This window comes from Microcaecilia unicolor, chromosome 4 (genome assembly GCF_901765095.1).
Source record: "Microcaecilia unicolor chromosome 4, aMicUni1.1, whole genome shotgun sequence".
Lineage (NCBI taxonomy): Eukaryota > Metazoa > Chordata > Amphibia > Gymnophiona > Siphonopidae > Microcaecilia > Microcaecilia unicolor.
In genome coordinates this window covers 201,221,423-201,248,214 of record NC_044034.1, presented here as the reverse complement: position 1 = coordinate 201,248,214, position 26,792 = coordinate 201,221,423, and the positions used below count along the sequence as shown (strand labels likewise).

The window sequence follows — 26,792 nt, the reverse complement described above, 5'->3', positions numbered from 1 at the left end:
GAAAATCCACGTAGAAAACATTTCTGCCTAAGTGTATTCTATAAAATTTAGATGAAGTATATAGCATACACTTAGTTGATACCCCAGCGCCTAAAACTACGTGCCTCCATTTGCACCTGTGAAAATGTGGCGTAAATCCCTGCAGGTAGATTTACGCAGATTGGGCCATATTCTACAACAACATGTGTAACTTTAGGAACGCCCACAAAACACCCATGACCACACCCTTTTTGAATTGCATGCATTAGAATTTAGGCACAGTCCATTAGTGAGTTGTGCACGTAAATTCTAATTATCAATTAGTGCTCATTATTGCTTGTTAGGTGCTGTTAACACTGATTAGCTTGTTAAGTCAATTAAGTTACACACATTGTTATGGAATACGCTTAAATTTCAGGGTGGAATGCTAGGCACGCTATATAGAACCTGACCCATAAATTATTAGCATACAGAAAGTTACTTACTAAAGTGCCTCATTTAGGAGCATGCATTTATGCCAGCTATAGACCTGGTGTAAGTGGGCCCAACTAAATGTAGACATGTTTGATACTGACTTATGCTAGTATTCTGTAGTGGCATCTTGGTGCCCAGATGCCAGTATAGAATTGCTTCTCAGTGCACAGCATTGGCATATCTAATTTGTGGTGTCTAGTTATAGAATTATCCTCAAGTCTTTTTTCTGTAAACAGCTAATTTCCAGATTGTTAGAACAGGGGTTCTCAACCCAGCCTTGGCACGTACCTAGCCAGTCAAGTCTTTAGGATACCACAATGAATATGCTTGAGATAAATTTGCATACAATGGACATAAGGCATGCAGATTTATTTTGTGCATATTCATTATGGATATCCTGAAAACCTGACTGGCTAGGTGTGTCCCGAGGACTGGGTTGAGATCCTCTGTGTTAGAGCATCCTTGTTATGATCTGAATACAAGAAAAAAGTATCCTTTATAATTATGAGTAGAAATCGAGGATGAATGGTCGTGTAACCCAGAGACCTGTAGCATCAGGTATAACAAGTAGTAAAGCAACAGGCATGTAACAAGAAGTCCATTTCCAAGTGGGGGAGGGGGAACCCTGGGATGGACTGAGGGGGGCAAGTATTTCCTTTCGCCCACCCACCCAATCATATAAATCTTACCTTTCCTGGCAGGGTTGCATATGAGTGCTGACATCGGTGTCTGAAGCATGCCGCTGACTTAAGCACTGCTCAGGCAACATGAGTGTGGACTCGGGCACTGGATCTCTTTGGCTTGCAGGGCTTGGGAATCCCTGCCAGCCATTAAATTGGTGCCACAATTTTGGAGGGGGCTTGAACCCAAAGTACCCCCCCTCCCCATGGCTATGCCCCTGTAAAGCAGTAGCAAGACAACAAGATCAGCTAAAACATATACATCAAATTAAAACAAAAACAAAATACTCACCCTTTGACATGGTTTCAATATATTACTACTATTAAACTACTATTAAACATTTCTAGAGCGCTACAAAGTGTACGCAGCGCTGTACAAACACAGAAGAAAGACAGTCCCTGCTCAAAGAGCTTACAATCTAATAGACAAAAAGTAAAGCATTTAAATTTAAAATATTTAAGCAGTCAAGCACAAGAGAACAGTCACAGAAGGACTGAAGATGTTGAAGGGTGGTCAGTGTGATTAGGTGTAACTCTGGTTGGAGTAGTGGGAGAAGGTGATAGAAGAATAGAAATGGGTGATGTAAAAGTAATGAGTGAGTTGATAGGGAGGTTATATAAGACATGTCACTCTAGGGGTGGGTGGGTAGAGGGGTAGGGTGTAAGCCATAAGTGTCTGTAATCCATAAGATCAAAGATCAGGTGCATAGGCGCCCCGTATAAGAGGCTTGGGGAGGCTAAGCCTCCCCAGCCCGCCACTGCCCCGCCCCCCCGCCGTACCTTTAAATATTATAGTTTTGCTGGAGTCGCGGGCAGCCGGCATTGAAGACATCGGCAGGCTTACGCCAGCTCCAGCAGCCTTCCCTTCCCTCGTTGCAAGTCGGATGATGGCTCCGCCCTCGTAGAAACAGGAAATACGTCAGAAGAGGGCGGAGCCATCATCCGACTTGCAACGAGGGAAGGGAAGGCTGCTGGAACCGGCGTAAGCCTGCCGATGTCTTCAATGCCGGCTGCCCGCGACTCCAGCAAAACTATAATATTTAAAGGTACGGGGGGGGGGCAGGAAGGAAACAGGGCAGATGGGAGAGGAGAGGAGGGTTGCTGCACATGGTGGAAGAAGGGGAGAGGAGGGTTGCTGGATGGAGGGAAGGGGAGAGGAGGGTTGCTGGACATGGTGGAAGAAGGGGAGAGGAGGGTTGCTGGATGGAGGGAAGGGGAGAGGAGGGTTGCTGGACATGATGGAAGAAGGGGAGAGGAGGGTTGCTGGATGGAGGGAAGGGGAGAGGAGGGTTGCTGGACATGGTGGAAGAAGGGGAGAGGAGGGTTGCTGGATGGAGGGAAGGGGAGAGGAGGGTTGCTGGACATGGTGGAAGAAGGGGAGAAGAGGGTTGCTGGATGGAGGGAAGGGGAGAGGAGGGTTGCTGGTGGACATGGTGGAAGAAGGGGAGAGGAAGGTTGCTGGATGGAGGGAAGGGGAGAGGAGGGTTGCTGGACATGGTGGAAGAAGGGGAGAGGAGGGTTGCTGGATGGAGGGAAGGGGAGAGGAGGGTTGCTGGACATGGTGGAAGAAGGGGAGAGGAGGGTTGCTGGATGGAGGGAAGGGGAGAGGAGGGTTGCTGGACATGATGGAAGAAGGGGAGAGGAGGGTTGCTGGATGGAGGGAAGGGGAGAGGAGGGTTGCTGGACATGGTGGAAGAAGGGGAGAGGAGGGTTGCTGGATGGAGGAAAGGGGAGAGGAGGGTTGCTGGACATGGTGGAAGAAGGGGAGAAGAGGGTTGCTGGATGGAGGGAAGGGGAGAGGAGGGTTGCTGGTGGACATGGTGGAAGAAGGGGAGAGGAAGGTTGCTGGATGGAGGGAAGGGGAGAGGAGGGTTGCTGGACATGGTGGAAGAAGGGGAGAGGAGGGTTGCTGGATGGAGGGAAGGGGAGAGGAGGGTTGCTGGACATGGTGGAAGAAGGGGAGAGGAGGGTTGCTGGATGGAGGGAAGGGGAGAGGAGGGTTGCTGGACATGGTGGAAGAAGGGGAGAGGAGAGGGCAGGGGAGAGGAGGGTTGCTGGATGGAGGGAAGGGGGGAGGAGGGTTGCTGGACATGGTGGAAAAAGGGGAGAGGAGGGTTGCTGGATGGAGGGAAGGGGAGAGGAGGGTTGCTGGACATGGTGGAAGAAGGGGAGAGGAGGGTTGCTGGACATGGTGGAAGAAGGGGAGAGGAAGGTTGCTGGATAGAGGGAAGGGGAGAGGAGGGTTGCTGGACATGGTGGAAGAAGGGGAGAGGAGGGTTGCTGGACATGGTGGAAGAAGGAGAGAGGAGGGTTGCTGGATGGAGGGAAGGGGAGAGGAGGGTTGCTGGACATGGTGGAAGAAGGGGAGAGGAAGGTTGCTGGATAGAGGGAAGGGGAGAGGAGGGTTACTGGACATGGTGGAAGAAGGGGAGAGGAGGGTTGCTGGACATGGTGGAAGAAGGAGAGAGGAGGGTTGCTGGATGGAGGGAAGGGGAGAGGAGGGTTGCTGGACATGGTGGAAGAAGGGGAGAGGAGAGGGCAGGGGAGAGGAGGGTTGCTGGATATGGGTGGATGGAGGGGAGGGTAGAGGGGGAGAGGAGGGTTGCTGGACATGGAGGGGGAGGGAGGAGTGAGGAAGGAGATGAGATAACAGAAAAGGAAGAGAGTAGAAAAATTGCACATGGATGAAGAAAATAGGCAAAAGCTGGATCCACTGGACAGTCAAGTTTGCGGAGGACCCAGCTTTTACTTATGGATATAGGACAAGAAATGAAGAAGAAAGGCGGAAAGTAAACAAATAAATGGAAAGGAAGCCCTGGAAACGGAGTTAAGAGGACAGATAGCAGCAGAATCGGATACTGGGCCAGCACAATCAGAAAAACAAAGTCACCAGACAACAAAGGTAGAAAAGATCATTTTATTTTCATTATAGTGTTTGGAATATGTCCACTTTGAGAATTAGGTGTTCAACATTAAAAGTTTATTTACTTATTTATGACATTTTATCCCACATTAAACATGAATTAGGATGTTTTGTGGCTCTACATGAGAATTGTGATATTATGATCCCTTGTTTCAATATTGTTGACGGTCTACATTTTCCGTATGGGTGGTATATTGGTGTATTAGGTTCTGCCCAGTGTAATATTTATGGTACAGTAAGGTTCAGAGTGTCTTTTTGCACAAAGTTGTGCATAGTGTTTTGCAGTTGAGCGATTGTGGTTAGTATATGCTTTGAGCAACCACTTTATTCTTTGACATATGATACATAGCTAATATCTAAATTTAATAAAAGGTATTAATTGTGACATTTATTTATTTTTTTTTCTGTGTGTGATCAGACAATTATGGATTTAAGCTCCACCCCTGTCCCCGCCCCTAACCCCGCCCCCTTTAGCCTCCCCAAACAGTTGGGCCACCGACCGCCTATGATCAGGTGATTCACCCCAAATGAGCTGATCAACCTTGTCCCAGACTGTACTGATTTCTTAGAAACCTAGAAATAGATCCATCCATGCCATCTACTCTCCCTATCATTCCCTTAGAGATCCTGTGTACTTGTCCCAAGCTCTCATGGACTCAGATACTGTTTTTGTCTCCACTACTTCCACTGGGAGGCCATTCCATGGATTCACCACCTATTCTGTGAAGAAGTATTTCCTCAGGTTGCTTTCATCTTCATCCTTGTTCCAGAGCTTCCTTTCAGTTGAAAGAGACTCACCTGCCATGTAGGTATTTAAATGTCTCTATTTAACTCCCATATCTCTGCCTTCCAAACTATACATATTGAGATCTTTAAGTCTGTCCCTGTACACTTTATGACAAAGACCACTGACCATTTTAGTAGTCACCCTGTGGACCAACTGCATCCTGTTCATATCTTTTTGAAGGGTCAGTCTCCAGAATTGTACACAGTATTCTAAATGAGGTTTCACCAGAGTCTTATACAGGGGCATCATCACCTTCTTTTTCCTACAGGCCATTCCTCTCCCTATTTATTTATTATTTATTTAGTGCATTTTTACCCCACTTTTTCCTACAGGATGTGGGCTCAAAGTGGCACAAGCATCCTTCTTGGTTTCACCGTCACCTTTTCTACCTGTTTGGCCACCTTAGGATCATCACATATGGATTATCACATACAATCTCACCCAAGTTACATTCCTCTTTCATGCACAAAAGTTTTTCACCCCCTAAACTTGGGTTTTTGTAGCCCAAATGCATGACCCTGCATTTTTTTTTAGCATTAACTCACAAATTCCAGACCATTCCTTTAGCTTTGCTAAGTCCTTCCTCATGATATCCACACCATCAAGGGTGTCTATCCTATTTCAGATTTGGTATCATCTGCAAAGAGGCAAACCTTATCAGACAGCTCTTCAGCAATATCCCTTACAAAAATGTTAAAAAGAACCAGCCCAAGAGCTGTAAATGGTCCTGTTGTGTGTCAGTATGGGCAGTATAGAAAGTCCAAAATTGTAAACTGAACCTTACAGCACACCACTGGTAACCTCCTTTTCTTCAGAATGAGCTTCATTTACTGCTACCCTCCACTCAACTAGTTCCGAACTCAGTCAGTCACCTTAGGGCCCATACCAAGGGCACTCGGTTTATTTGTTAGTTGTTTATGCAGAACCGTGTCAAGGGCTGTGCTAATATCTAAATACACCACATCTAGGGCTCTCCCTAGATCCAACTCTCTCTGGTCACCCAGTCAAAGAAATTTGTCAAATTTGTCTGACACGACCTACCTCTAGTGAAACCATGTTGCCTCGGATTCCAAAAAACTTTACTATTCTCTGTTTTAAAAGCATTTCCACTAATTACTTACCACAGAAATCAGACTAATTTATTTACTTTTATTTATTTATGCATTCTTGTATCCCACTGTTATCCAAAAACAAGTTCCGGTTCAAAGTGGCTTACAATTTACATTTTAGGTGAGAATTACAGTAGTTTTTTTTGTTTGTTTATCTAACGGATCTTTGAGGTAGTCTGTGTTTATCTGTAGAGTTTTCGGAGAGGTAGTTTTGAAGTGGTAGTACCTTAGTTATGTTGTTGTCTGTAGGGTTTTGGAGAGGTAGATTTGGTGAGTTAGATGATGTAGTTGGTGAGGCGATTATTTGTGTGATTTTCTGAGGAGTTTTAATGAGGTAGATTCGTAGAGGTGGTGTGTTGTTTGTTGTTGTTAGTTATAAATGTTTTTGAAAAGGTAGGTTTTCATTTCTTTCCTGAATTGAAGATAGTGATGCTTCTTATGGTCTTTGGTATAGAATTCCACCTTTTGGAGCCCAGATAGCTAAATCCTGCTGTGTAGATGGTTTTATGGGTTATGTTTTTTTTCAGTTGTAAGTGAAGGAGTAGGTAGCCTCTGGTTTCTGGACTTGCATTTCTTGGGGATAGGTCAATCATGTCTAGCATATATTCAGGTGCCATTCCACATAGTATTTTGAAAATAAGGTTACTTGTTTTGAAAAGTAGTCTTGCCATGATTGGTAGCCAGTTCAGTGATGTGAGTAGTGGAGTTGCTCTTCCATATTTCGATTTTCTGAATATTAGCTTTGCTGCTGTATTTTGGACTGTTTGCAATGATTTTAATGTGGATTCCTTGTACCCTACATATGCTGTGTTGCAGTAGTCTAGTTATGATAGTATTGTCGATTGTACCATCGACAATACTATCATAACTAGACTACTGCATCGACCATCCGGAATGATTGTCTGGGAAAATAATCTGTTATCCTCCTTAGTTTCCATAGTGTTTTGAAGCATTTTGATGTTACTGCTAATATTTGACTTTCCAGTGATAGACGTTTATTGAGAATAATTCCTAATATTTTTAGTTGTGCTTTGATTTGGTAAGTTGGATGATTTATTGTGAAGTTTTGGTAGGATGAGGGTTTGTGTGGGCTGGTTAGAACCAGGAGCTTGGTTTTGTCTCTGTTTAGTTTTAGTTTGAAAACTTTTGCCCAGTTTTCCAGAAGGTCCATGCCTTTTTTGATTTTCTTCATTATTTCTGTGATACTGTTGTGAAAAGGTATATAGATGGTGACATTGCGTATATGAATGGGTGGAAGCCCATTGATTGCAGTTTTTTCCAAGTGGTGATCCTCAGACATAATCACCCCAAGGTCTCTCTCTGAACTATGCTTATCAGCATCTCACCCATTATCTCATACATCTCCTTGAAATTTCCACACCCCAAGTTCATCACTCTGTACTGCTTTGCATTACATTTTAAACTGCTAGACCTAAGGTCATTCTTCTAATTTTTGTAGATCTCTTCTCATGTTTCTTTCTACGGTGTCTACTCTGTTCAATATCTTTGTGTCACCCACAAAAAGACAAACCTTTCTTTCTAATCCTTCAGCAACATCATTTACAAATATATTAAATAGAACTACTACTACTACTATTTAGCATTTCTATAGCGCTACAAGGCATACGCAGCGCTGCACAAACATAGAAGAAAGACAGTCCCTGCTCAAAGAGCTTACAATCTAATAGACAAAAAATAAATAAAGTAAGCAAATCAAATCAATTAATGTGAGCGGGAAGGAAGAGAGGAGGGTAGGTGGAGGCGAGTGGTTACAAGTGGTTACGAGTCAAAAGCAATGTTAAAGAGGTGGGCTTTCAGTCTAGATTTAAAGGTGGCCAAGGATGGGGCAAGACGTAGGGGCTCAGGAAGTTTATTCCAGGCTTAGGGTGCAGCGAGACAGAAGGCGCGAAGTCTGGAGTTGGCAGTAGTGGAGAAGGGAACAGATAAGAAGGATTTATCCATGGAGCGGAGTGCACGGGAAGGGGTGTAGGGAAGGACGAGTGTGGAGAGATACTGGGGAGCAGCAGAGTGAATACATTTATAGGTTAGTAGAAGAAGTTTGAACAGGATGCGAAAACGGATAGGGAGCCAGTGAAGGGTCTTGAGGAGAGGGGTAGTATGAGTAAAGCGACCCTGGCAGAAGATGAGACGGGCAGCAGAGTTTTGAACCGACTGGAGAGGGGAGAGGTGACTAAGTGGGAGGCCAGCAAGAAGCAGATTGCAGTAGTCTAAACGAGAGGTGACAAGGGTGTGGATGAGGGTTTTGGCAGAGTGCTCGGAAAGAAAGGGGCGGATTTTACAGATGTTGTAAAGAAAGAAACGACAGGTCTTGGCGGTCTGCTGGATATGAGCAGAGAAGGAGAGAGAAGAGTCAAAGATGACCCCAAGGTTTCGAGCTGAGGAGACAGGGAGAATGAGAGAGCCATCAACAGAAATAGAAAACGGGGGGAGGGGGGAGGTGGGTTTGGGGGGGAAAATGAGAAGCTCGGTTTTGGTCATATTTAATTTCAGGTGGCGTTGAGACATCCAGGCAGCAATGTCAGACAAGCACGCTGAAACTTTGGTTTGGATGCAAGGTGAGATATCAGGGGTAGAAAGGTAGATTTGGGAGTCATCAGCATAGAGATGGTAGGAAAAGCCATGGGATGAGATTAATGAACCAAGGGAAGAAGTGTAGATAGAAAAGAGGAGGGGACCAAGAACAGAACCCTGAGGTACGCCGACAGGCAGAGGGATAGAAGTAGAAGAGGATCCACCAGAGTGAACACTAAAGGTGCGGAGGGAGAGGTAGGAAGAGAACCAGGAAAGGACAGAGCCCTGGAATCCAAGTGAGGACAGGGTATCGAGAAGTATGCTGTGATCGACAGTGTCAAAAGCAGCAGAAAGATCAAGAAGAATGAGGATGGAATATTGACCTCTGGATTTAGCCAGTAGTAGGTCATTGGAGACTTTAGTAAGCGCAGTTTCGGTTGAGTGGAGAGGGCGAAAACCAGATTGTAATGGGTCAAGAATAGCATGTGAGGAGAGAAAATCAAGGCAGCGGCGGTGAACAGCACGCTCAAGTAATTTGGAGAGAAAAGGAAGGAGGGAGATGGGTCGGTAATTAGAGGGACAAGTAGGGTCAAGTGAAGGCTTCTTAAGGAGAGGTGTGACCACAGCATGTTTAAAGGCAGCAGGGACAGTCGCAGTGGAAAGTGAGAGGTTGAGAATGTGACAGATAAAAGGAATAAGAGTAGGAGAGATGGCATTAAGAAGGTGGGTGGGAATGGGATCAGAGGAACAGGTGGTACATTTTGAGGAAGAAAGGAGGTGTAGTTTCCTCAATAGTAACTTCAGGAAAGGAGGAAAGGGAATGAGGGGAAGGAGAGAGAGGGGAACGGACTAGTGGAGGGAGAGGTGGTGAGGTAGAGAAAGCAAGGTTTATCTTTTGAACCTTGTTGTGAAAGAATTCAGCAAGGGTCTGAGGAGATAATGAAGGGGGAGTTGGGGGAGGGGGCACCTTGAGGAGAGAGTTCAATGTGGTGAAGAGAAGTCGAGGATTAGAGCCAAGAGAGTTGGTCAGTTGGATATAATAATCCTGTTTGGCACGTAAAAGAGCAGATTGGAAGGAGGTCAGCATGAACTTAAAGTGTAAGAAATCAGCAAGGGCCCGAGATTTCCGCCAGAGGCGTTCGGCGGAGCGGGTACAGGAACGTAGGTAGCGGATATTAGAAGTCAGCCAAGGTTGGGGTTTTGTACGCCTTACAGGGCGGGTCATCAAAGGTGCAAGAGTGTCTAAGGCAGAGGATAGAGTATTGTTGTAAGAAGAAACAGCCTCGTTGACAGACGTGGATGCTGCCACAGTAGAGAGGAGGTTTGAAACATGGGAGGATAGAGATGAAGGGTCAATATCGTGAAGATTCCTAGATAAATTAGATAGGATAGGACGGGACTGGGAGGGATAGAACAAGTCCCAGTACTGATTTGTCTTTCATCTCCTGGAATACAACTAATTTATGGACCTGATGGACTCTATTACCCTTCCCCTCTTTTCCCCCGTCCCTTGTAATTACTATCCTTCCTATTCACCTTACTACAGTTCATTTGTTTACCGGATTGGCGATTGCCTTTATGGACCGATGTTAGCCACATTGCGCCTGCCAACAGGTGGGAAAATGTGGGGTATAAATGTTATAAATAAATAAATTATATTGAACAGTATTGGTGAAATTGGCGATCCCTGTGGTACCCCACACTCTGAAATCCATGTGGTTGATATCTGATTGGACATTTTTACTATGTAGGATCTGGTCCTTAGGAAACCATTGAATCTTGCTGCTACTACACCGCTCCTTCTCTTTTTTTCTCCCCCCCCCTTCCCCCTTTTTGTCTCCTCCTTTTTTCTCACTTGTTTCATTCATTGATCTATTATTTTATATATTTATTTGAAATTTATTTTTTAATTTTTTAATTTTTTTATTATTCTTATTCTTAGTTTTTATTTTTTTTATTTTATATTCATTATGGTTCTTTTGACATATGTTTTCCATACCCTATTTTCACCCCTTCGTTTATTATTATTATTATTTTTTTATTCTTTTTATTTTTTCTTTTTTTATTGACAGTCCCCTTTTTTACCATTATTTCCACTAAGAGATCCAAAATTCTCATTTATGAACTTGCATTGATAACTCTCCTTCTTTTTTTATTCTTTTTTAACGTTTTCAATTTTTACCACTACTGGTTCCATATCTGTTTTACGTCTTTACCCATATTTTCAATAATTCATTTCACTTCACATAATTAGACAAAAGTTATATCCCTCAGAGAAGATAAACAGATATACATGATATGCATAGGTTCAGAATGTGCATGGAAATATATACAAGTATATTTAAGCGTATAGATTTTCATAAAAAGATTACCGTCTGTGTACCAAATACAGAATACATACAATTATTTAATAATTTTTAATACTTCGGGCAGATATACTTTATCTAATATATTTTATACATTTTACATTTTACTTATATGTTCTGTATGTTTAATTTTTATATTTTACTTAATTTATCTGTAATATTACCAATTTACGTTTTGACACAAGAGCACTTTATATGTGAACACACATATCCTTGCCTGTATGGCTCGCATTTGGCAACTGATGTATATACATATTTATTAGTGTTTTAACTGTCTATTCATGTTTTTGATTATCGTAATATCTTATTAGTTTTTATCTTGTAATATTTTCCATTACCAATTGTTTTTAGTACTTTGGTATTTGAGTTTTTTGATTATATAAGGTTTGCTTTTATTCAATGTTTATTTGTGTATATATGCGTTTTGTAGACTCCTGATGCAGGCCTAACAGCCGAAACACAACGGTTGTGTCAAGTCTTTTTTTTTCATCAATAAACAAGTATTTTTAAGATCCATCTATCCAGGTCTTGTATTGCCTTGGTCAAACATCCCACTTTCTTCTATACCCATAACTACACCGCTGATTCCCATGTAGCTGAGTTAGGGTCATTAGTATTGTGTGATCTACTAAGTTGAATGCACTTGACATGTCGAATTGTAATAATAATATGTTTTGTCCTTGGCATATTAAGCTTCTGAATTTTATCATCAGGGTGGTTATAACCATCTCGGTGCTTTGTTGTGGTCTGAAGCCTGATTGGGAGTTGTGAAAGATTGAAAATTGTGTCATGTATTCCATTAGTTGCTGTGCTACAAGACCTTCCATCGTTTTTGTCAGTAGTGGTATTGAGGCTACTGGTCTGTAGTCTGTGATGTTGCTGATTTTGCTTTTTGTGTTTTTGGGAATTGGTGTTAGTACTATGTCACCTTCGTGCTTTTGCAAACATGTATGTGATGTGTTTGGTGAAGTGTTCGATGAACCATTCTGGCGGGTCTTTCGTCATGTAGTTAGAGCAGTTGTCTAGCATGCAGTATGCTTGTGCATATTTTGCCAGTAATTTCTTTACTGTGGTTAGTTCTGGGGATTTAAATGTGGACCATGTTCTGTATGCTACGGTGTAGATGCCATTTGTTTTGCAATCTTGTAAGAAGTTGGTGATGAATGTTTGTGAATTTGCTAGGCTTGATCTTGTGTTTGCTATTTTGTTTTTGAAGTAGTGTGCAAGCTCTGCTGCAGTTGGTAGTGGTTCAGTTGATGCCAATAAATCTTGGGTTTTCAGTAGTTTGTTCATGAGTTTGAATATTTTTTTCATATTTGTCTGTTCAAGGTTCGCATATTTGCTGTAGTATTCTGCTTTCGCCTTTTTTATGTTATTCGTATACTTTCTTATAGCTTTTCTCCATATGATTTTATTTATCTGTTTTGTTTTTGGCTCATGTTCTTTCAAGTTTCCTGCACAGTTTTTTCCAGGAGCATGGTTGTTTTTTATTTCTTGTTTTTGTTGTGAGTGGTGCTATTTTGTTTAGTATGTTTTCACTGGCTTTGTCCCAGTTTCTCATGTCCTTGGGTGTTACGTTGCTGTGTTCATTTTCTCATTGTTGTCTAGAAGGTGTGTGCTCTACTTTTCCTCTGGTTGTGAATGTATGTGGTGTTCTTGGTTCTCTTTTCTTGCTGTTTTCTTTCCATTTTAGTGTGAATTTGCTGTGGTCTGACCAGATTACCTCTTCCTGTTTGTGATTTTCTAGTACGTGATTGTTGTTTGCTGTGAATCTGTAGGCTAGTATGTCTAGTAGGTATCCTTTTGTGGGGGATGAAGCACCTTGTACTGTTTTAAAGTTCCATTGATTTATGAAATTCATTAAGGTTCTTGTGTTGGTGTCATTTTGTTTTTCAAGGTGTAGATTGCTATCTCCTAGTACTAGGACATTTTACTGATTGGTGCAAATGTTTGATACAAAGTCCTTGAAATTATCTTGAACATTTTACCAGCTTCCTAGGGGGTGGTAGAACAGTGTGATACATAGTTGGTTGGCTAATGTTGTGTCCGTGATTTTGCATGGCAAGATTTCTATTCCTGAGGATGTGTGTTTGGTGACAGGTTCTACTGTGGAAAAGGATTTATATATTATTGCGACTTCTCCTTTTTTTTTTTTTGTTCTGTTGATGTGAATTGTTTTATATCCTGGTGGGTGTAGGGTCGTCTTCAAGGCGTTGCCATGTTTCTGTTATGAGCAGTAATCCAAGTTGTTTTGTTTCTATTGAGTCTCTTAGTAGTGCTGACTTAACTACCAATCTAGCATTTATATATCCTATGGTTATCTGGGCATGTGTTTCATGTTTGATGTTGGTAAATTTTATAGTTTGTAGTTTTCTGCGTGGCTTGTTTGTTTTCAGATCGTGATCTTGTTGGCCTGTAGTTCCCAACCCTTACTTCCACTTTTGTGGAGAGGGACCACATCTGCTTATCATATCAACTTCTACATATTCCTCCCCTTCACCTTTAAGTCTCACAATTCCACTTCTGCACCTACATATTGTAACCAGGTCCCCCTTCCAGGTGGGAGCCAGGGTGGACCCTGCTTAGCTTTCACTGGCTTCCGTCTGCTTTCCTAGCCAGCCACCGCACTTTCACTTGCTCTCCCTCTCCACCTTGCCAGCTGCTGAGAAAATCAGTCCCACTCCAGCAGAAAGAGCAATCCAAGTTCTTTATTGTTACAGATGTCAGCCTTGTCTAAACACCTCCAATTATCAGCAAACTTTAATCCATTTTCAATTACAGGCTTTTGTTTTAAATTCTCTCTCCCCAAACCTCCAGCCACACTATCTTCACCGCAGATAGTTTTGGAGATTTAGCTGGAACCACCTCCTCTCTCACCTCTTACAGTTTAAGTTCCCCCAAAATGCACATGCCTTTCTGTCTTAAAGCCCTTCCCCCCCCTTCCACAGCACTACCTCTTGGGAACAGCCAATATGGTAGCAAGTTGTGCTTTCCAGTTGCTCCCCCACTGCTTTGCTCCCAGCTTCCCCCAACTCCACAACCGGGGCAATGCTGAGGCCACAAAAGCTCTCACCCTGTCTGCACGGGTTAGAGCCAAACCACCCACCTCCATACATTCCCCCTTACCTTCTCCTTCTACCTCTGCTTTATTCCACTCCATCTCCTCCTCCTCCCCAAGCTCCACCAGCTGTTCCCCATCTCCAGGATCAGACCTCATCTCCCAATCAGTCATTCCACCCTCCCCCTCCTGAGAGTTCAGCTGACCCTGCACTGGCTTCTGGGGAGTGTAGTTTTTCTCCTGCATTACAGCTTTCCCTGGCAGTTTGATCCCTAGAGGGCGCCCTGCTCTCCTAGCTGGGCTGAATGACCGGGGATGATGCCGGCTGAAAGAACCACTATCCCCTCTCCCTCGTACCAGCCCTCCAGAGTGCTCACACACCCCCCGGCTCAAACGATTGCCAGTCTTCTCCTGTCCTGTACTGGCAATTCGAGAAAGAACATCCGCGTTTGTCAGAAATTTGCCTGATCTATGCTCCACCTTGAATTGATAGGGCTGTAAAGCCAGATACCACCTTGTGAGACGACCATTACTATTTTTCATCTGGCCTAACCACCTCAAAGGCGCATGATCAGTAACCAGAGTAAATTTACGCCCATCTAAATAGTAATGGCACATCTGCACTGCCCATTTTATCGCTAAACATTCTCTCTCTATGGTCGAGTACCAGACCTCATGGGGGAGCAGTTTCCGGCTCAGATACATCAGGGGATGTTCCTGTCCCTCGTGTACCTGAGACAACACAGCCCCCAAACCTACCCCCGAGGCATCAGCTTGCAGTACAAAGGGCTTATCAAAATCCACGGCTCTCAGCAGGGGTTCCTGACACAGGGCCAATCTCAATTCATTGAACACCCGAAGCCCTCCCTCCTCCCATCGTAGACTGTTGGGGGACCCCATCTGAAGTTTATTAGTGAGGGGTGTAGCAATGGAGGCAAAGTGGGGTATGAACCTCCTATAGTACCCCACTAGGCCCAAAAAGCTCCTTAACTGTTTCTTATTTTTGGGGCAGGGAAAGTCCCGGATACTCGCTACCTTATCCCAGAGCGGAGTTATCTGACCATTCCCCACCCGGTATCCCAGATATTTAACCTTCTCCTGCCCAAAGCAACACTTTTGAGGGTTCAAAGTCAAACCTGCTTGACGGAAAGCCTCTAATACCGCCCTCACTCTTATCATATGAGAGGGCCAATCCTCACTCTGAATGATAACATCGTCCAGGTAAGCCGCCGCATATTGCTGATGTGGTCTTAAAACCTGATCTAACAACCGCTGGCAGGAAGCTGCTGCGGAATTAAGACCAAACGGCATGCGTTTAAATTGATAGAGCCCCATGGGTGTAGAAAAGGCTGTCTTAGGCTTGGCCTCCTGAGTCAGAGGGATCTGCCAATACCCTTTGGTCAAGTCCAGGGTGGACAGATATCGGGCAGTACCCAACCGATCCAATAGTTCATCGATACGTGGCATCGGATAGGCATCAGAATCTGACAGCGCATTAACTTGTCTAAAGTCGATGCAAAACCGCCACGTACCATCGGACTTGGGCACTAACACCACAGGACTCGACCATGGACTGACAGATTCCTCAATGACCCCAAAATCCAGCATCTCCTGTACCTGTCGGACCACCTCTTGTTTCTTTGGGGGTGAGAGACGGTAAGGTCTCTGTCTGACCACCCGGCCTGGCTCCGAGATGATATCATGCATGATAAGGTGGGTTTCCCCTGGGCAAGGAGTCAGGACATCCCGAAACTCCTCCACAAGTGCCTGAACCTCTTTCTGCTGACTCCCTGGCAATGTAGTCGCAATCTGCGGTTCTCCTGCCTTAAATATCTCCGTGATCTGTGGTCCTAATTCTTCCTCGGCTTCTATCCTAGACTGACCAAATAGTCCCCTTCTCTCCTGCCAAGGTTTAAGCACATTAATATGATAGGTCTGCCCCCGGCCTTGCTCATTCCTTACTAAGTAGGTGACTGGACCTAACTTCTTTTCTATGACAGCAGGACCCCTCCAGCGTCCCGTGAACTTATGAGGTGAGTCTGAAACCATGATCAAGACTTTGTCCCCCACCTCCAATGCCCTCTCCTCCCCTTTCCGGTCATAATAGGCTTTCTGATAATCCTGACTCCTCTCCCAGTGTTGCTGAGCCCTGCGGCTCAATTTATGCAACCGTTTCTTCAGCTTCACTAGATAGTTCACTACATCCCGATCCTCCTCTTCCGGAGGAACCCACTGCTCCCTTAACACATCCAACACTCCCCGGGGTGATCTCCCATACATCAATTCAAATGGTGATACGCCCAGAGAGGCCTGAACATTCTCCCTACACACATACAAAACAAATGGTAACAATAGATCCCATTCCTCATGGGAGGAACCTAACCCTTTCTTGTAGCACACAGCTCTAGACACAGAGGCTTTTCAGCTGGGACACCCAGTACCTCCTTGAACACATAGTTCTTATTCTTGATACTCTAGGGCCTTCTTACCCCAGCCAGCTTCCTTCTTGAGAACACACAGTTCTATCACCAGTCCAAAGGGCACAGCCAGTACTTCTCATGGGGATCCCTCTGCTTCAGTTACCAGCCCTCTTCCTCAGCTGCCAGCTCTCCTCTCTCCCTCACAACTCAGGTGGAGTATAAGTGGTTAATAGCCAAACAGGACCCAGCCCATAACCTGCTGCACCTGTTTCTATCCCCAGGACTCTCCTCGGTCCTAGCGACCTCCTGCTATACACCCCTTACTGGCTCCCTTTTTGTGACTCACCCAGCCCTTCTCCCTGGACATTTTAGGGGAACAGCGCCCTCTAGGGGCCTAACCAGGGTAGGATAGCCTCTTCCTTATCACAATATGTAAAGAATGTTTTGTCCCCCCCCCCCCCCCCCCAATTTTACCATATTGGCTATTTTTTCTTCTATTTGCATATTTGCTTTCCTGACTACTCTACCAGCTTCTTTTAGCTTTTCTAGATACACTTGTCTTCCTCTTTCTGCAATCTCTTGTAGTTTATAAAGGCTAACCTCTTTATCCTTAACTTTTCAGCTACTACTTTTGAGAACCAAAGTTGCCTCATTTTCCTCTTTTGTTTAATTTCCTTACAAAAGCATTTCTTGCCCTTACAATAGATCCTTTCAGTTTTGCCCACTGTTTTCCAACCTCTTCCAAATGTTCCCATCCAGACAACAATTCCTTCAGGTAATCTCCCATCTGAACAAAGTTAGTTTTTTAAAAGTCTAGAATCTTTACTTTTGAATGAACCTTGTCACACCTATCTAAATATTATTTCACACCATCTGCCAGATGATCACCTACTATAACATCAGAAATACACCCCATTAGTAAGCACCAAGTCCAGTATGTCCTCAATCCATTTCATGTGGGTTCCATTACCAACTGCTGAAATAATTCCCTCTGTAGGAATCCAGGATCTCCCTGCTTCTAAAGGACCCCACAGTTGGTTAACTTATTCAACATCTGGCATATTTAAAATCACCTATTGTTAGTACTTCCCATTTCACAGGCATATTTTGAATGTCTTCAATTAAATCTCTGTCCACTTCTTCTGTCTATGAAGGAGGCCAGTATATTACACCAATGTAAATACATTGGCCATTCCCTCTTTCCAGATTGCCTCACCACCTCTTCCTTACCCTGTAGGTCCTGTAATTTTGTGGCTTTAATACTAACATTATGCTAGTTGGTTGGAGTATGCTAGTGGAGGAGTGGCCTAGTGGTTAGGGTGGTGGACTTTGGTCCTGGGGAACTGAGGAACTGAGTTCGATTCCCACTTCAGGCACAGGCAGCTCCTTGTGACTGTGGGCAAGTCACTTAACCCTCCATTGCCCCATGTAAGCCGCATTGAGCCTGCCATGAGTGGGAAAGCGCGGGATACAAATGTAACAAAAATAACAAAAATGCTACTCCCCCCTCCCTTTCTTCCTACCCTTTCTTTCCTGAACAGATTATAGACCGGTATAACTATATCCCAGTCATGGTTCTCTGTGATTGCCACTTAATCCAAATCAGCCTCTTCCATCAAAGCCTCAAGATCTAAATCCTTATTTCCTATACTTCGAGCATTAGTATATACTGCTTTCCAGATGTTGCCCTTTTTTGTCATTTATGTAGAGATATTTAATGCTTCACTTACCTAGGAGCTTTGATCACCTTGCCCCAGTGATTCTAGTTTTAAGCCCTCTTCAGTTGGCTAACCTACTGGCTGTCTGCTGCTGAAAACACTTCTCCTCTTTGATAGATGGACACCATCTCTTCTAAGCAGCCCTAGAAAAGTATCTCATGGTCCAGGAAGCCCAAATGTTCTTGATCTTCAACTACATCTTGTCTGCTTCATCAAAAAATCTAATAATTGCTCAGCATGTATTTAAGCTCTAGAACTTATTGCTGGTGGGTTTGGTGAATCAGTGCAGCTGGATTTAAAACCAGTTTGGACAAATTCCTGGAGGAATAGTCCATAAACTTGTTAGTAATATAGACCCAGGAGAAGCCACTGTGTGTCTATAGGGGATAAGTAGCATGGAAATGGTCTACTTTTTGGGATCTTGCCAAGTACCTGTGACCTGAATTGGCCACTGTTGGGTACAGGATATGGGGCTTTGTGGCCCTTTGGTCCCACCCAGCATGGCACATTGTGTATTCTTATGTCATGTTTATATAAAAGTATGCTTGTTTCTTCTCCCACAGGGAATCCTTGGTTCAGGCTTTGCACTTAAAGTGCAACAGAAGCAAAGACAGAAACATTTCAATCGTCAAATTCCAGCAGCAGCATCCCTTATCCAGGTACCTGGACCACAGCTTTTGCACTATTTCATATTCCACACATGGATTTTTTCCAGAGAGCAAGGATCCACTGACTGTGTTTTCTCTTGTGGTAGCTTTTGAATTATTCTCATGAAGACACTAAGACCAATGGACATCTGTGTCTTATTGAGACCTCAAATTATCCATTACATCCCAGAACCTATTTGACATCACTCAAGTACATCCCCTATATTTATTTATTTTATTAGGATTTATTTATTGCCTTTTTGAAAAACTTCACTCAAGGTGGTGTACAGTAAGAATAGATCAAACATGAGCAATAGACAATAACAGCAGTAAAAATATTGAAAAACAATACAAAGTATGGCATGGTATACTATTTACAATGTCAACACAATACATAATAGAACATTATAATTGATAGCGAAGGGTAAAGCAAAGATGTAACATATAGAAGGGTAAGAAAGTAGGAAGAGTTAGAAAGTAAGGTGATTGATTTAAAGAAAGTTGCACATGAGGTCAGAGAAATGGTTAAATATTATTTCAGCTAGGGTAGGAGTGGATAAACATGTCCTGCTGCAGTATATGCAGCCTGAGTACTCCTTGAGTGTGTGAGTGAGACTAATGAGTTAGTTACTTCTTCCATTAAAGGCATGGTTGAAGAGCCAAGCTTTCACCTACTTCCTGAAGTAGAGTTAGTCTTGTGTTAAGCGCAGCCTTTCAGGCAGTGCATTCAGAGTGTGGGGGCTACTCCAGAGAAGGCTCGCTTGCGGGTATCACATCATGTAATGTAGTGTAATCTGAATTATCTTTTCCTAGTTAAACAATGATTCACTGCTTATGTTAATAAGGATTACCTGGTTGTAAAAATATTTTGTGTCAAAACAGCAGCTGAAGCTGCAAAATTTGTGGGTACTTCTACTCATGTACTTTACACAGGTTCTTAAAGGAAAAGCATGAGCAGACTTTTCTTTTCAAAATTGCCTTGGGAAAAAGTACCTGCAATGATTTGCAGCTGTTTTTCTGCAGGTACGTTCTCCTTTCAAAGTAACACACTCCACAGACATGCACTTTGTGCAGAAAATAACACAGAGTGCCCAGAAAGGCTCAAAAATGCCAAAGTCCAAGTGTTCTGCGCTATATTTTGCGAAAAATGTACTCTCCTGCTTATTTAACCATGTCGAATATGACCTTCCAAGTATTTTATTCATTGGTTTTCAGATAAAATCCACAAGCATAACTGAAGAGTTCTGGTAGATTTCAGACTTTTGATGAGGATTTTATGACATTTCTACGTCCTTTTGTTGTCCCAGCCTAGGGCTATACAGAATCAAACTATTGATCCAGACTTTTAATAACAGTAAGACATACTTAGTATTGAAAACCACAAGGCGCAGGCATTCTTGTATTTATTTTTCTTTCCTTTGTGCATCTAAGGGTCCTTTTACTAAGCAACAGTAAAAAGTTGCCTTCATTAGTGTGGGCAAGTGTTTTGGCGTGTGCTGTGCCATTTTTTACTGCTGCTGGGAAAAAGGGCATTTTTCAATGGGCCAGGAAATGGGCATGTGCTAAAATAAATAGTGCACACCTATTTATGACCTGAGCCCTTATTGCCAGCCATTGTGGTAAATAAATCCTAATAAATAAAATAATAAATAGTCTTTTCAGAAGCATCTACTAGCATAAATAGCTACATTTTCATGCATGGATTGGTTACGTCTGTAAATAGTGATTTTAGAAAGCTTCTATCTACAACTTTAGATGGCGGTGACCCAGAGGTTTCTGCATGACTAGAGCAGGAATTATTTTCCATCTTAAAATGGGGATGCGTGTACATTTCACATAATTTCCCCAGCAGCTTTTGCACCGTGTCTATGGTATGCATAGGTTTGATAAAAGTGCTAATTTTTGCCAGGGCTTTAAATGAGGGATTAAGGAAGTAATTTTCATTAATCCCCAATTTTAATTTTTGTCTCGTATGTAAAAAAAAAAAAAACTTTTGCAGTTACAGGATATTTATAGGTTTTTGAAATCGAGCCACTGTGGTATAATTTTATAAAGTCATTTTCACTTATATGTGGCTTTTTATTAAATACTGAACAGCATAAAAGTACAAGTGATGTCATGATGGTGCATATTCAGGGGTGGAGTTTAGGTGGAACATGGGTGGAATTCGCAAGTACATATATAGAGGTAAATTCTATAAATGGTGCCTTAAAAATTGGTGCCGTAAAGCCATGTGGTTAGCGTGATTCTATAAATTATGCCTAAAGTTAGTTGTAGTTTACAGAATACACTCACGCTCCGTGCTTGTTCTTAAAATCTAGTTGCACCCATTTAGGTCACCAAAAACCAAGCCTAAGTACCTGCAACTAAGTTAGATGCAGATCGGCTGTATTCTGTAATAGTGCGCATGGTTTTTTTGAAACGCCCATGACCTGGCCATTCCACACCCATAGCCATGCCCCCTTTTCAACTGTGCACATTAGAATTTACGCACACCGCATTGTAGAATACGTCTAGAATGTTGTGCGCATAAATTCTAATTTAAGCCAATTAGTGCAGCTAATTGGTTGTTAAAAACCAATTATAGGTGCTGATTGGCTCATTAATTAATTTGTTTGCTCAATTTTGCTGTGCGGCCAAATTTGCATGCATAACTTAAGGCACTATATATAGAATTTGGAGGACAGATTATATGGAGTTCACAAATTTAAATGCGCTCTTTAACCTGTCAGTCTGACTTCGGTGGTGAGTAAACTAATGGAAATGTTTCTAAAGTAGAGGATTGTGAGGTTTCTCTAATTGAATGAAATGGAAGACCCAAGACAGCATGGCTTCACTAGAGGCAGATCATGCTAGACGAATCTGATTGATTTCTTTGACTGGATGACCAAACAGTTGGACGTGGGAGGGGCGCTTCTGGTGTACTTAGATTTCAGCAAAGCCTTTGTCACGGTTCTGCACAGGCAATTCATAAATAAACTGAGTACCTTTGGTATGGGACCTAAAGTAAATGACTGGGTTAAAAATTGGCTGAATGGAAGGAGACCGATGGTAGTGGTATGTGGAGCTTGCTCTGAAGATAGGGATGTTATCAGTGGAGTGCCACAGGGATCGAATCTAGGGCCAGCTCTTTTTAACATCTTTGTGAGTGATATTGTGGAAGCGCTGTCTGGTAAGGTTTATTTCTTTGCGGATGATACCAAACCCTGCAACAGTGTGGACACCCTGGAAGGTGTGGATGACATGAGGAAGGACCTAGTGAAACTTGAGGAATGGTCCAATATTTGGCAACTGAGTTTTAATGCTAAAAAATGCAGGGTCATGCACTTGGGTCACAAGAATCCAAGGGAACGGTACAATGTAGGGGGTGAAGTGCTTTTGTGTACAAAGGAATAGCGGCACTTGGGGGTGATTGTGTCTGATAACCTTAGTTTCCAAACAGGTGGCAAAAGCAACGGTCATAGCCAGAAAGATGCTTGGGTGCATAAGGAGAGGGATGACCAGCAGGAACAAAGAGGTGATAGTACCCTTGTATAAGTCTCTGGTGAGGCCCCAGTTCTGGAGACCGCACCTACAGAAGGATATAGACAGGATGGAGTCGGTTTAGAGGGAGGCTACAAAATTGGTAAGCGGTCTTGGACATAAAACATAGGGACAGGCTCAGGAACCTCAAAATGTATATGCTGGAAGAGAGGAGGGAGAGAGGAGATATGATAGAGACATTTAAATATCTCAGGGGCATTAATGTATAGGAAGTGAGCCTTTTTCAAATGAAGGAAAACTCTGGAATGAGGGGGCATATGATGAAGTGAAGAGGAAATAGGCGTAGGAGGAATCTAAGAAATAATTCGTTTGTGGAGAGGGTGGTGGATGTGTGGAACGACCTCCTGATGAGAGGACGTGGAGACGAAGACTGTGCCAGAATTTAAGAAAGCGTGGGATAAGCATGTGGGATCCCTTAGGAAAAGGAAGAGTTAGTGGTTATGGAGGATGGGCAGACTTGATGGGCCATTTGGCTTTTATCTGCCGTCATGTTTCTGTGTATCTAATCTAGGCACAATTCCTGTCACTTAGGCTAGTATTTTATTAAGACACACAAACATCTGTGTGTCGTCTTAGTTGCTATTTAAGTAGTCGTATGTTTGCCCTGTTATAAAATTACCCTCCATCCCCTGGATTCTGTATAGGTTGCCTAAAATTGGGCCCATAAATTTAGGCACCCAGGACATATGCGCACCCAAATTAGTTAACATGCGTGGGAATAAAATAAAGGAATCCTGTTCCGAGTGAATGGATCCTCAGGAGCTTAGCCGAGATTGGGTGGCAGAGCCGGTGGTGGGAGGCGGGGATAGTGCTGGGCAGACTTTATACGGTCTGTGCCCTGAAAATGATAGATACAAATCAAGGTAAGGTATACACAAAAAGTAACACATATGAGTTTATCTTATTGGGCAGACTGGATGGACCGTGCAGGTCTTTTTCTGCCGTCATCTACTATGTTAGTATGTTAACAAACCATTAACTGTCAATAATTGGAGTTAATTGAAAACAATTTGGATTTGTGCACACATCTGCCCAAGTCACTACTTTTTAACATCTGCACCTACCTTTTCTATGGCACAGTTCAAAAAGGGCATGGCCATGGGAGGACTGTAAGAGAAACAAAGGGCCTTTCTAGAAGTTAGCTGCGATGTTATAGAATGCTATCATTTGTGTGCCCAGCTGCTGAACATTTGGTTTCCACAGGCATAAATGCTGCTCCTAAAGTTAGGTGCAAAGGGCCAGATCTAAATATGGCGCTTGAAAACTCCACACGGAATAAATTTCCACCTAAGCATATTCTGTAAGTGGCGCCTATATTTAGGCGCAGTATATAGAATATGCATAGTTGATATCACAGAGCCTAAAATTACGTGCATCCATTTACGCCAATGGAAACGGAGTAAATGCTTGTGCGTAGATTTAGGCACATGGGCATATTCTATAATAGTATGTGTACATTTTGGAACACCCACGAAACATCCATTTCTCCAACTGTAACCAAGCCCCTTTTTGGTTGCGCACATTAGAATTTAGGCACAGTGTGTTACAGAAAACGCTTAGCGAGCTGTGCACATAAGTTATTGCCAAGTAGTGCTCATTATTGGTCGTTAAGACCTATTATCAACGCTGATTATTTTGTTAAGCCAATCAAATTACACTCGTTGTTATAGAGTACGCCTGGATTTTGGCATGGAACACTAAGTGCAATATATAGAATCCATGAGAAAGGGCCAAATTCTATAAATGGCACCATAAAAAGTGGCGCTGAAAAACCATGTGGTTAGCGTGATTCTATAAACTATGCCTAAAGTTAAGCACCATTCTTATGACTAAAATTTAGATGCACCCATTTAGGCCACCTAAAACCAGGCCTACATACCTGCATGTACATAAGGCGCAGATTGGGTGTATTCCATAATAGTGTGCATATTTTTTTGACATGCCCATGGCCTTGCCCCCTTTTCGACTGCATGTAATTTATGCCCACCATGTTGTAGAATATGCCTAGGAAGTTGTGTGCATAAATTCTAATTAAAGCCAATTAGTGACACTAATTGGTTGCTAAGTACCAATTATTGGTGCTGATTGGCTTGTTAATTAAGTTGTGCGCACAATTTAGCCATGTGTCCCAATTAACGTGCACAACACAAGATGCTATATATAGAATTTGGGGGAAAATCCACACTAAACTATTATTCTATAAAGGGTGCTCAGCACAGAGTGCCTTTTATAGCATACTGGTTTAGTGCAGATCTTTCCGGTTTCTAACTTTGGGTGCCATTTACTGAATCCAGCCCCATGTGTATAGGTATCAGTACTTATAAATGAAGGTGTGAAATTGCCACTAACCCATATAAATATGGGCACTTCTACATGGAAGCGCTTTTTTCTCCATGTATGTTTTTGCTGGCTCGATGCTTCTGATGTAGCAAATTTGCTGGGATCCTTCTATGTATTTTACACAATTCTCCATGTTTGGCAAACCTTTTTGTAAAATACTGACAGAATCATGGATTTCTCAATTTCTACCTTAAAATGCTCTGCAAAAGTAGACTTTTGAAGGGTCTTAGTTTGGTTTCCCATTTTTGTGTTAGTTTGTCTTACAACCCAATGAAGCTGAAATTGGCAAAACATGGACAAACTGCCAAAAACTTATAGGCACTTCATTTGCTATGATATACACTTCAAAAGGCTAATAAAGTATTTGCTAATATTTTGTTTATTCCTTCCAAGAAGTGAAAGCTCTAATAGCATGTGTGCTTTTATTTCAGACTGCATGGAGATGTTATGCGGCAGAAAATCCAGACTCCGCAACATGGAAGATATACATAAGGAAATCTTCTAGGAATTATCAGATAGCATCACCTAGTCCAAAACCTAAAAAACTGGCAATGGTACTGTCATGGCATCTGTTTTTGAGAGGCAGGGATTGGGAATCTGAGGGGTTAAACCAAATTCTGAATTCTTCCATGCATAAGGAATTCTAGAGCTTAAGCAAAATTGTTATGAAACATGTAGAAAGTCCCAATGGCTTTTATCAGCAGAAATACAGTTGGTAATAAGTGTACTGGGAGTCAATAAATGCATCCTAAAGAAGGAGGACGTGACCCAGAGGAATAGAAAACAGTGGACAGCAATTGATGTGAAGGATCAGTCATTGGTATTTGGCTATTGGACTGACCCAACTATAGTGTGGATAAACTTTATTCCTGCTCCAATTACATGTCTGCTAGTCCCCACTGGTAACTCGAGCATCTCATTGGCTATATGTAAAAAGACTATCAGACACATCAGTATCTCAGACCCTACTGTGCACTGCTACCTAGGATTTCAGCACCTCAGTAGCACTTTTTTATGCTGTGTCCTAACTGTTGTGCATTAGATTCCTTGCACTTTCTTAAATTCTTATTCTGTCTATTCCTCAGATGGGTCTACCCTGTTGCAGAACTTAGGCCCAAATGCACTAAACGTTTTTCATCGTTAAATGAGCCCTTAAGGAAGAATTTCCTATCCTTTCCATGCACTAAAGCCTATTTTTCGACGGCAGTAGCAGCTAACGAAACTGGAATGCAAATGAGAAACTACCATTGAAATGTAGACAATTCGGAATGCACTAACCATACCGACGATAGCAACGATTCACTTACCGCCAGAAATTTAACATCAGCTCAGACCTGTCGTTAAAGCCTGAGCTGTCATCTCCCCACTGCCCCCTGCACGATGAAAAACCAAATTGCTGGCATGTTTTAAAAGAAAAGTGGCTCCCTGCGTCCCTGTGCCTAAAATAAAAAAGGAAACTAAATTAAAAAAGGATCGGGAGGGGGCAAAGGCGCTCATCAGCAGCGTCCTGTATGGACGCCCTTGCCTTGCCTCCCCCCCCCCCCCCCCGAAGTCCCTGCTGCTCCCCGCTGCTCCGTTTGTGAAATAAAAGCTTTTAAAAATGAAACCTTTGCAGTTGCTGGGCTCCCCCTCCCTTCCTGTCTCTCTCTTCTTCAGTCGGCAATGCTCCGCCTCCTGCCCTCCTCCACCTCCATGCCCCGCCCCCCCCCCCCCCCCACCGGACCCCCCCTCCACCATAATGGCCGGAGCAGCGCCTCTCACCTATGTTTGAAGGCGCTGCACAGGATAGATCAGCTGTTCTTGAGCTCTTCTGTCTCCTCCGATGTCTCTTTCTTCTTCCTGTGTCCGCCCTCCTCTGACGTCAGTTATCTACGTCAGAGGAGGGCGGACACAGGAAGAAGAAGGAGACATCGGAGGAGACAGAAGAGCTCAAGAACAGCTGATCCATCCTGTGCAGCGCCTTCAAACATAGGTGAGAGGCGCTACACCAGCAATTATGGTGGAGGGGGGCAGGGACGAAATCGGGGGGGGGCGGGGCACGGAGGTGGAGGAGGGCAGGAGGCGGAGCATTGCCGACTGAAGAAGAGAGAGACAGGAAGGGAGGGGGAGCCCAGCAACTGCAAAGGTTTCATTTTTAAAAGCTTTTATTTCACAAACGGAGCAGCGGGGAGCAGCAGGGACTTCGGCGGGGGGGGGGGGGGGGGGGCAGGGCAAGG

The 26,792-nt window shown here is 43.3% G+C and overlaps 1 protein-coding gene across 4 annotated transcripts in view; it reads left to right on the top strand.

Annotated features, from left to right (window-relative positions):
- The window catches only part of KCNQ1 (potassium voltage-gated channel subfamily Q member 1), a 1,547,560-nt gene that overhangs the window by 412,255 nt on the left and 1,108,513 nt on the right, over window positions 1–26,792 (top strand). For all 4 annotated transcript variants that reach the window (XM_030201128.1, XM_030201127.1, XM_030201126.1 and 1 more), the window contains exons 9-10: window positions 18,610–18,705; window positions 25,008–25,130. In XM_030201128.1, coding sequence (XP_030056988.1) covers window positions 18,610–18,705; window positions 25,008–25,130 — 219 coding nt within the window. The remainder of the gene's footprint in view (window positions 1–18,609; window positions 18,706–25,007; window positions 25,131–26,792) is intronic.